Below are 12,119 nucleotides of genomic sequence, written 5' to 3' on the forward strand. Positions count from 1 at the left end.
ATCCACCATTAAGGAGCGTCGGCAGACACTTAACTCAATTCTGGCTTCCAGCAAACGCTCGCCGGCAGACGGCACTGAGACGAGTTGGAAGTGGCGGCGAGCGATTGCCCACGCCACGACCCCTGTCTTTGGACTGGGGCCTGACCGTAAAAGCCCACCCATACATACACACAGACACAGATACACTCTTACACACACACACACACACACACACACACACACACACACACTAAAAAAAACAAATACACACACACACACACACACTTACACACCATGAATTTTCACCTCATGCAGATGTACATGCATACAAAGTTACACGGACAGACAGGTACATCAAGGCACCATCTATGTTTTACAGGAAGGCTCAAGTGTGTGTGTGTGTGTGTGTAACACACTGGATCACATAGAGTCATGAGTCATAGTCAGTTTCATAGTCAGTTTAAACATTTTTATGCACCTCTTCATAAAGAGGACTATTGTTTGTGGTTTAAATTTTACATCACTTTCCAATTTATCCACTAAGTTAAATTTAGGAAATGACCTGAAGGTAGACACACACAACCACACTGTTTCAGGGGTGAGGCACAGACTAATGACATCAGTCTGATTTCCAATCCATCATCTTATTATGTCCAATGGCCCTAGAAGCTCTCTTTCTTTCTTTCTTTCTTTCTTTCTTTCTATCTCTCTCTCTGCTCTGTGTGTGTGTGTGTGTGTGCATGTGTGTGTGCGCATGTATTTTGCCTAGGTTAATATGAGTGCATCTAGCTTGTAATGTAGCTTATACATGTATACATTTTTACAAATCTTAATATTCTGCCACAGTCACTTCTGAGGACATTTTAAAGCCATGCACGACAACAGTGAATGTTCTACATATTTGCCATTATTTATTTACCACAGTGATCAAATTCATGTATTCCATTTTAATATTGGCAAACAGAGGTAAAGCACAATTAGACAAAACAATGTTTGACAACAAACATTAAACTAAAAAATCTATATCACCATCAAATGTTGCATACAAATTAGTAGTAAGTGCAATGTTTAGCTTGTGTGATATGTTAAACAATTTATAATGATCAAGGCATCACAAGCATTCATAACCACCGTATCTGCACAGCTTTCACAGCTCATGTAAATGTGTTGAGCTGGAGCGCATTGACAGTCTGTGATGAGAACTGGGCTTATGCATGGAATCGCTGCAGTGCTCTGGAACCTGAGGTGTGATGTGCCTGCATGCAGATAACGATAGCAGTCAATTTGTTGTGCACGAAACACTTACTCCACAGCACGTCTTGAAGCAAGGACCACTTCAGGGTGGTTCAGAGATATGTGAGGGATGGCAGAGTTTCCTTGGTGACCTGTCAGAACGGAGCCAGTGCAGAGGTCAAAAGTGAGGCTCTTATGACTACAATTATCTATTAAGTGTTCACAATCTGGCCCGTCTACGGCTGAGAGAAATTTGTTACGGAGACATTGAAATGAACAATGTCATATTTTGTGATGAAGCTGAGAATATCACCTCTGAAGTTTTTTCAGATTTTTTAAAGAATATGTTACTGTTCTGTGTAAAGACATATTGCCTCAGACATTCAAGGAAAAATACAAAATAGAGTATGAAACCACTGTGATAAGACAGACCGGAGTACGGAACACACACAATGAACAGAGAGCCTCAATGTATTCGCAGTCATGCATCTCTCTCTCTCTCTCTCTCTCTCTCTCTCTCTCTCTCTCTCTCTCTCTCTCTCTCTCTCTCCATCTTGCAGTCCCACCAACAGTTTACTTCTCTATCAGCCACTGGCTGGAGCTTGTGTGTGTGTGTGTGTGTGTGTGTGTGTGTGGTGGAAAGGGCATCCATATTCAGTCTGCACAACATTCCGCTGCTTATCTCAAAAACCGGCCCAAAAGCTAGTCGTGCCCCTGCACATACATACATACAGAAACACGTCCTTATGGAGGCAAGTGGCGCACACACACCCAAGGGTGGAGGGGGGATAAGGATCACCTTGAATTCAAAACAGTGGATTGGAGGCCCTGGTAGACAAGGCAAGACTGCCACACAGGTTAGGCTCATATAGGTACTCACAACCGCCCCCCACCCACCAACCTTCCCACACACACACATACACAGACACACACTTCTCCTTAAACACACACACACACACACACACATATGTACGAGAAGGTATGGGTGTAAGACTGTGAGCACAGGCATACAGAATGTGTGTGTGTGTGTGTGTGTGTGTGTGTGTGTGTGTGTGTGTGTGTGTGTAAGAGAGAGTGTGCTTGTGAATAAACATGTGCAAATGTGATTTGGGCTGCATATTTGCATAACACAGGTGTCTGTATGTCACTGGCATCTAATTTAGCCTTAAAACTATGCCATATTAATATTATTCTAAGAGTTCATTACACGGTGTGGAGTTCATTCCGTTAAGAGTGTAATGTGGAAACAAAAGTCATTTGGTTCATTTAAGTCTTTTGCCGATTGTAGGCTACTTTTTTTATTGAACTATCTGTCACTGCAGAGATTACTTTTAATTATTCTCTATAAGCAGATTCACCTACCGAACTAATGTTATCTTTTAAAATAGACCAATAAGATAAGTTCACCAAAATCCGACGGACAAGCAGCTAAATTTGCAATTAAAATATACTGCCGTTATTTATAGTTTAGCCTATGTATAGCAGTCTCGCTTGTGCCATTTCTTGCAGCGAAAAGTAATGGGGCAAGAGTATAATTTCGTTGGTGCCTCCCATTTTTTTCACACACGTCGTGTTCAAACAAACTTGGCTCAACACCACAGATGCGGCGAAAAGTATCCCCGTCTCGCCTGTATGGCGCGATGCTGGCCGGGGATTGAAGTTAAGAACTCTCTCACTGGCTAATTGCACGCCGGTGTCTACATGAATATTCATGAGTGTGTCTTCAGAGCCCCGCCTAATTAGCCTTGAGGTAAGTGGAGAGATACAGGGAGATAACTCACACCTTTTACCGAAAGGGAAACATACCCTCTTTCGATCCTCAGGGAATTATGGCGGAATCGCCTGAGTTCATTAGCCAAAAAAAGCAAAGGGGATGAGGTACCTGCGGACTAGCCTAGGCTACAGGACATTTCGGTCTCTCTGAACGCCTTGTTATGAAGAGCCGGTGCCCATTACCCACATCTGTCATATTGAGAACATTTTAAAATGAGAAGGAAAGCTAGAACACAAATCTGTTTCTATAAAAGAGTTTAGAATATCAGTCAATTTTGAATTAAAAGTAGAATATCGGGCATTAAGTCTGGGCTAAACAAAATCCCCTGCCTCTCCAAGAACGAGTTAGTAAAATGTTTTTGTTTTACTTCAAGAAACTTGTTTCTTAACTACAAAACGCTCTCTCTCTCTCTCTCTCTCTCTCTGTGTGTGTGTGTGTGTGTGTGTGTGCGTGCGCGCGCTCTCTCACACACTCGTGTCTATGCATTTACGACACACTCATCCATTAGCCTATTTGCCATGTATTCTTATGGTGGAGTTTTGATTGACGGCTACTAAGGGACAAACAAGCGTAAAATGTCAGCAATAATTGTAGGCTACTTTTCTTTTTTTACTTTAAGGCCTACTTATTATTTTACTTGTGGAATCAGTTGTTGCATTGGTTTACGTTGGATATATAACTTATATAGGCCTGGATGTGCCATGGGTTTCCTTATTTTTCCTTATTCATTAGCCTACAGAAAGCCTGCAATTACCCTGCTGGTTGCAAAAAGCTAGTACAACTGAGGACCGCTTTATCCAAATCAATGGAGTCCCTTGCGAGGTTCTCAGAACTTGACTGGCAAGGTGCGCGTGGAATCCTGGCTGACAGGAGAGAACTGTTTTCAGACCTGGCCTATGGTGCTCTAAATTGCATTAGGACGCTTTACATTAGAGGGCGTTGAAATGCACGGATTTGTTGCTCATTGCCTTAGCCTTTGCCAAAACAAATATACTTATACGTCTAGTAAAAGTATAGGTAGGCCTACGCTAAATATGGTATAGGCTACATAGTATACATGGGCAAACATCAAACATGTTTTATCACTAGATCTAAATAACTTCTAAACGTGAAAACGATTTCAAAACAACATACAACACAGGCCACAGCGGCACAGTGGAGATTAAACTGGCTGTCGGTCCTCTAAAAATGGACATTTTATAGGCTACTGTAACTGTAAATGTCTTTGCAATTGTATTGGTCTAGTTGAGAGAGTCTGATTGTACCCGACTATCTTTCCACAACATCTTAGGCGGTCATTACTTGTCTTTTCCTGTATGGCCTGTCATTCATTAGCGAGATCAGTTTGATCCTTTCAAACTGCTCTCCATAGCAACATCTTGCATCCTAAGAAAAATTCACCTCGTTCCACACAAGGCCATATTCTTTTCTTTATTTGAAAGAAAGCAGGGACGTTTGGCCGTGCTCCTCTCAGACATGCAGAGGACAAGAGTGCCTCTGTGTCCAGTCTTCTTCCTCAAGTAGGAATGACCGCTCTTTTTATAGACTGTTAAACGACCATGACTCTACAGTATAACGCGTTCACATTAAGTGTCTCAAGGAAGCTCTGGGGTATTGGAAGCAACATCCTCCGTTGCCCTCCTCAGTTCACATCGAACTTCCCGTTGCTCAGTTTTTTTGGTTTGAAGCAATATGTCATAGGAGTCCTGAGTGAAGGACAGAATGTTTTCAAGCGGGCTAATGAAGTGTTGCCCACACAGTTACGTCTGCTTATAGAACGTAAATTCGTTAATTTGATCGATTATTTAAATATATGTTGTTTATAACAACCCCATCATTTAAAGTTAAAAATGTCTCACTTTGACATTAGTGTCCATGCCCATGCACAGTTTGCAGATTTCTGTGTGCAGTGGATTTGGTTTAGCCTATAGCAAACTGCTCAATTTGAACATGCTTGTGAGGGAGCTGAGCCAATAAATTATAAAATAAAATAAAATATGATTTTAAAATGGCTTTTTTTTACCAAACCATGTATTACCAAACCATGCACTATGTAGTATTTGCGCTTTAACGGATTAACAGTAGCCTACTGTACAGCATTATTGTGGGAATCAGTCAACTGTTACAGCTTTGGAAAAAAATGTGAACACTAATGAAACAATTGTCACCAGTGACATTGCATAAATACACATCATTTTTGAGCAATAGCCTACGTTATATAGCATATATGCATAAAAAAAATTCCAGCAAGAAACATTGTCGCACAAGTAAGCTTTAGTTACCAACAGACAGAGCAACAGTCCTTCAGTCATATTCGTCTAAATAAATATCTAATCGATAGCCGGACAAAACCACGCCTTTCTCGAGACAGTGACGAGTACCTGTGACCCCATGAACAGCATAAACGACAAGCACGCGCGCGTACTCTCTCTCTCTCTCTCTCACACACACACACACTTCAAACCCCGTGTCGTGTATGCATTTTACAATGACACTCAAAAAGAGCACACTTACCGTTAGTTTTCTTGTAGTCTCGAGCTGGAATTGCATGACCGCCGCGGCGCATCCCGTCTGAAAATCCTGCTCTACATGCCCGCGCTTGTGTGAGAGAGATAGAGACAGACACACAAACAAGACCGTGAGAGAGAGAGAAAAAAGAAACACATTCAGGTAAATAATTAAAATAAGACTGATACCAAAAAATCTCCCAAAAAGCTGCGGTTTTAGAAGAGGGGAGCGTGTGCCTGATTGCAGACTTTTAGAAGACTGGAACCGGAGAGATGTAAGATTTGTTTAAAGCCCCACATTTCCATTTAAGAACGTGATTGTGTTTGCAAAGATCCCTTTCAATCTTCACATCTCCCCCCTCTCTACCCCTCAGCGTCTCTGCGGCTGCTTTGCAATTCATAGAATTGGTAATTTGCTATTGGGACAAAACGTGAAGGGAAAAATAATCAGATCAACCGGGAGAGCGGTGGAGAGGAAGCCAGGAGGGAGACACAGAGGATTTCCAAGTTGCTGTTTAGAAAAATGCTTCGATAGAGAAATGCAATGAAATAGCTACCACCAATGTTTTCACCGGTTTTGCATACAGAAAGCACTCACACTCTCAGACCATACTTTAAAAAACTAGGGTCTGCAAAAGAGGAAAAAATCAAAGCTAGCCTAGGTTTGCTATATTTAATAATCGATTTTTGTTAAATATGTGCAGACTGTGCATTCCTACCACTGGTATGATTTAACCAAGATTTAATAAATGAACAGTAATAGCTTTGTTCTTTTAATCATCAGACCTATTTTCCACATTCATACCCACATTATACGGGATTACAAATACTTGGCTGCAAAGGAGGATATGAAATATGTTAGATTCATATGGCTTTTTGTGTTGCCAAACATATGCAGATTGCGCCCGTGTGTAGGCTGTGGACCTTCCCCTCCTGCTTCAGTGAGGGAGATGCATTTGTGATATAAATACGGACTTTCTCCTTCATTCCCTCCTCGGATAAATGAATTTGCCGTGTTGTAGTGATGCATATGGAGGCATGGTTTCCTTTAATGTCGCTTTCCTATTTACATGCATCTGATTTTGTGGGTGGTTTCAGGGCTTTGAATAGCGCCGGAATACTAATCCACGCTGAAGGAAAGCGTTAGGAGAGAGTCCCCGCCAACTCTTACTTATGACCACAAACGCTGAGGGGTGTGCGTTCCACCCCTCCAAAAAGAGCTCCGTACTCCCCCACGTGGCTATTTTCAAAACAGCCCGTAAAACTAAGTGAAACCCAATAATTTCCTACTGTTTTGCTACCGCTCTCCGCCTCAACAGGGGAAGGGAGGTGTGTGTGTGTGTGTGTGAGAGAGAGAGAGAGAGAGAAAAAGAAACACATTCAGGTAAATAATTAAAATAAGACTGATACAAAAATCTCCCAAAAGCTGCGGTTTTAGAAGAGGGCGTGTGTGCCTGATTGCAGACTTTTAGAAGACTGGAACCGGAGAGATGTAAAGATTTGTTTAAAGCCCACATTTCCATTTAAGAACGTGATTGTGTTTGCAAAGATCCCTTTCAATCTTCACATCTCCCCCTCTCTACCCCTCAGCGTCTCTGCGGCTGCTTTGCAATTCATAGAATTGGTAATTTGCTATTGGGACAAAACGTGAAGGGAAAAATAATCAGATCAACCGGGAGAGCGGTGGAGAGGAAGCCAGGAGGGAGACACAGAGGATTTCCAAGTTGCTGTTTAGAAAAATGCTTCGATAGAAAATGCAATGAAATAGCTACCACCAATGTTTTCACCGGTTTTGCATACAGAAAGCACTCACACTCTCAGACCATACTTTAAAAACTAGGGTCTGCAAAGAGAAAAAATCAAAGCTAGCCTAGGTTTGCTATATTTAATAATCGATTTTTGTTAAATATGTGCAGACTGTGCATTCCTACCACTGGTATGATTTAACCAAGATTTAATAAATGAACAGTAATAGCTTTGTTCTTTTTAATCATCAGACCTATTTTCCACATTCATACCCACATTATACGGGATTACAAATACTTGGCTGCAAAGGAGGATATGAAATATGTTAGATTCATATGGCTTTTGTGTTGCCAAACATATGCAGATTGCGCCCGTGTGTAGGCTGTGGACCTTCCCCTCCTGCTTCAGTGAGGGAGATGCATTTGTGATATAAATACGGACTTTCTCCTTCATTCCCTCCTCGGATAAATGAATTTGCCGTGTTGTAGTGATGCATATGGAGGCATGGTTTCCTTTAATGTCGCTTTCCTATTTACATGCATCTGATTTTGTGGGTGGTTTCAGGGCTTTGAATAGCGCCGGAATACTAATCCACGCTGAAGGAAAGCGTTAGGAGAGAGTCCCCGCCAACTCTTACTTATGACCACAAACGCTGAGGGGTGTGCGTTCCACCCCTCCAAAAAGAACTCCGTACTCCCCACGTGGCTATTTTCAAAACAGCCCGTAAAACTAAGTGAAACCCAATAATTTCCTACTGTTTTGCTACCGCTCTCCGCCTCAACAGGGGAAGGGAGGTGTGTGTGTGTGTGTGTGAGAGAGAGAGAGAGAGAGAGAAAGAACGTTGCGAGGGAGGCCAATTGCGAGTAACTAGGATCATTTCGCCCGTCAGCCAACCAAGCGGCTCGCGAAAGAGAATACAGCAACCTGGCGGGCTCAAGTTGGTAAGGAGCCAATGCAAGCGAAGGGGAGGCGTGTCTTCCCTCCTCTCTAAGACCTCCCCAAGTAGGTTGTTGCGTTTTGGCTCTAAAGCCCACGGAGCTCCGAGGAGTGTGGCAGTTTTCTAAGTCGGCGCCATGGCGACAACAGCTCACTATATTCCACGGAATAACACCTTGCCTTCCAACCCGCTCATGCATCCGGATTCGGACAGGATGCACCAGGGGACAACATATAGAGAGGTGCAGAAAATGATGCACCATGAGTACCTGCAAGGGCTAGCGGCGACTAACACGGGACATCCGATGAGCCTGACGCACCATCAGTGGCTCCCCACATCCAACACCGACTGGACCAGCGGAACTCACATCGGGCAGCCGGAACACAACAAAGCCAGTGTTCAGGCGAGCCGAGATGACCAGGGTAACGGGTTTCACCACAGATCGCACTTGGTGCACCAGCAAACACAGAACACCCACCACGCGTCATGGGCACCGACCACGACGCACCACTTATCCCCACTATCTCCGGCTTCCAACGGTCACCAGTCACTGGTCTACTCGCAGACTGGCTACACGAATCTCAACCCCTTGCTGAGCCCGCAGCCCGCCTCCCTGCACCACATGCGGGACCCGCTCCACGACGACGCGGGTAGCCATGACAACCAAATGGAGTCCCCCCAGCAGCCGTTCAGCCATCACCAGGACCATTCCGACGAGGACGCACCCAGCTCGGACGACCTGGAGCAGTTCGCCAAACAGTTCAAGCAGCGCCGCATCAAGCTGGGCTTCACGCAGGCGGACGTTGGCTTGGCGCTGGGTACTCTCTACGGAAACGTCTTTTCGCAGACCACTATCTGCAGGTTCGAGGCACTTCAGCTGAGTTTCAAGAACATGTGCAAACTTAAGCCACTGTTGAACAAGTGGCTTGAGGAAACAGACTCGAACACGGGCAGTCCAACCAATTTGGACAAGATCGCAGCACAGGGTAGGAAACGAAAGAAGAGGACCTCTATCGAGGTCGGTGTGAAAGGAGCCCTGGAAAACCATTTCTTAAAGTGCCCCAAGCCTTCTGCCCACGAAATCACATCTTTAGCCAGCACCCTTCAGTTGGAGAAAGAGGTTGTTCGTGTTTGGTTTTGCAACAGAAGACAAAAAGAGAAAAGAATGACGCCAGTAGGGGTCCCTCATCCCTCCATGGAGGACGTATATTCACAAGCGGAGACCCCCCCTCTTCACCATACACTACAGAGTCCAGTGCAGTGACTGTTTTCATGAACAATATTATAATTTCAGAAAAGAAAAGAAAATGAGAAATGGACTATGGATTTTACAGTATTTAATTTTGTTTTAGTTTTCCATTGAGAAAAAAAGACAATGCGAGACAAGGTGGACAGAAAGAGTTTTGCCGTTCGCGACACGAGATTGTGGCGCAACAACTGAGTGGACGGGAATGTTTTTGAGCATTGCATAAATAATGGTCATTTAGGCTACTTAAATTTTGCGCGCATTTTTAATGAAACCAAGGTCTTAATTTACCAAAATTGAAAGGAGGACGGCAGTCAGGACAAAAACATAACTGATTCTATCTCATCGTTTGTTCACGGGAAAGCATGTCACAAGTGGGGCTGCTTCTTTCTGGTGTCTTTGAATGTGGACGGGCTCGCCAGTGCATCTGTGGTGTACATCAACAAAGGAGATAGAATGAACAGAATTGCGCCTTTCTAGATTAAAACTGATTAACCAGACTTGAAAATCGTTGTTTCTTATCAGTATATCAATTGTGATGATTTCGTTATTTTTAACCCGTGTCCCCCATGTAGGATATTGCAAAATGTTTCTTTTTTGAATATCCATGTATTGCTGTAGTGTAACAACGCAACTCTTATCCACCTCCTGCAACAGTATAGTACTTGTCATAGGTAAAAGACAGTTGTCAGATTCTGACAAAAACATTTCTGCTGCTGATACATCAAAAGGCAACACGGTCATTTTTCCTCTTTTTTTTCGTCTGACATGATAGTTGGAGATGGCATCAGACGCTAAAAGGCAAAGATGAATAGTTTACTATCACTCTTTCTTTGTGTTTACTTTTAGCTTTTTGCATGGAGCACTTATTTTTGAGTTAGCATCGTTGTTTTTTGTTTTGTTTTTCATTTTAGCTAAAGTAGCCTACATTTCCCCTCCAGGCCCTCTCAGAAAAAAGAAAGATTTGTTTACAGTTTCCATAGCTATCTCTTTGCGCTCGTGGCCAGCAAGGCTAAATATCACGCTTCTAAAAGTAAATCCTTTCTGAAGAGATTGGTCAGAGTCGAAAAGGAAAGAACTATCTCAGGTAACTTCAGTGCCCTGCTCTATATCGAAAAACTTACATTACATAGCCTACTGTGTAATAAGATTCATTGATAAAGAGGTCTCGCTAAATTCATCATGAGAAGGAGCCATTATTATTTTATGCCATTATGTGATTTACGCTTACTCCCCATTGATAAATATATGAGGAATATGCCTATGGGAAGGTGATGACAGCCTCTGATAGCAAGTCTTTTATCATATTTCCGTGTCTGGACGGAAGGGAAAATTGATGAAGTTGTGTGTTTTCCACTTGTCTTTTTGAGATTCGTCATCTTTGGATGGACAAATGGTGAAAAATGCTTTGTCACCGGTGGACGTAGCTTACTAGCCTACGTTTTCAACAAACACATCAACAACTACAAAGATTCTAAAGAAATAGATGTCAGGATTATTTCGGAGATGTAAATATGTCGAATATGTAAACATATGTATTTGTTCTGAGTTTATCGTTTTGTTTGTTTGTTTGTTTGTTTCTGGGCAGTTTTGTACACTTACTAATTCCGAGAAGATATTTTAATATGATTTCATTTATGAATTTGACCATTTATATATCTATATATTTATTTCCTTAATGTGTTTGGAGCTTGTTTTGTTTGGCTCTGTTAATTATGTTGCAGTGGATTACAGATGTTTTGTTTACTACATTGGTTGTATGTTGATTGCAAAATGTAGACTGCAAAGTCACATTTATATTTATGTTATAGTAATATTTTATTACTTACATAAAACGTATATACTACAAGAAAAAGTCTTCTGTCTTCACTACTCCTCTGGTTGTCACTGTTGTTAAATCCTGGAGCGTCTTGACTACAGCTTTGCAATATTATATGATTAAGTAATATAATTCCCTACACTACAGGTCAGGTAGTAGGCCCATAAGAGTATTTATTACATGTTGCCCACAAACCTTAAAAAAACAAGGAATTATCGCCTGAAATCCATTAAGTAACTCAGACTCAGGTTTGACCAGCGCTATGTTCATGTGCTGTTTGAAAGCGTAAATAGAGCGAAACGAATTTAAGAAATATTACCTCAGGCCTTACCAGCATTATTATAAGTTGTCAACATTCTTGTGTAACTGCGGTATTAAATTGTGCAATATTGAGAAAACACTTGCACTGCCCTGTCCTCCTCTAATTGAGCCTACTGATCTACTTATGCTTTTTAAAGCAATATTATAATCATCATTATAATAATCCATGTTATAATCAGTGCTATAATTTATGCTATGATGAATCATTATTCTTACTACAAATATCTCTGCAATCATTGCTAGGCTACTGTTAACGCGCCCTCAGTAGATGTTTTGTTTGGACCTATAGACTACGAAACAACAAAAACGCATGGACTTGTGGAAGGTTGCCTTCAGCTCACTTCCACAAACTTGTGTTCAAAGTCAATCTGTAGTAAATGTAACAGTTTGAGGGTAAACTGGCAAATGAAGTTTTTATGTTTTCGCAAATCCACTTATCCATATGGCCTTCTAACAGCAATTGCCTCTCCGTCACTAGCTAGGCCTATACACCAAAACCCCCGAATAATTTCAAACGGTTGGATATCGGCCCTCTGATTATGGCCAATGTCAGACAT

At 42.2% G+C, this 12,119-nt stretch overlaps 1 protein-coding gene across 1 annotated transcript; it reads left to right on the forward strand.

The window, feature by feature from the left end:
• The first annotated feature begins 8,183 nt into the window (after positions 1 to 8,183).
• Positions 8,184 to 11,277, forward strand: pou3f1 (POU class 3 homeobox 1). The gene has a single exon (XM_048260038.1). The coding sequence runs from the start codon at positions 8,313 to 8,315 to the stop codon at positions 9,438 to 9,440; it is 1,128 nt and encodes a 375-aa protein (XP_048115995.1). The 5' UTR covers positions 8,184 to 8,312; the 3' UTR covers positions 9,441 to 11,277.
• Positions 11,278 to 12,119: the final 842 nt, after the last annotated feature.

This window comes from Alosa alosa, chromosome 13 (assembly GCF_017589495.1).
Source record: "Alosa alosa isolate M-15738 ecotype Scorff River chromosome 13, AALO_Geno_1.1, whole genome shotgun sequence".
Classification (NCBI taxonomy): domain Eukaryota; kingdom Metazoa; phylum Chordata; class Actinopteri; order Clupeiformes; family Clupeidae; genus Alosa; species Alosa alosa.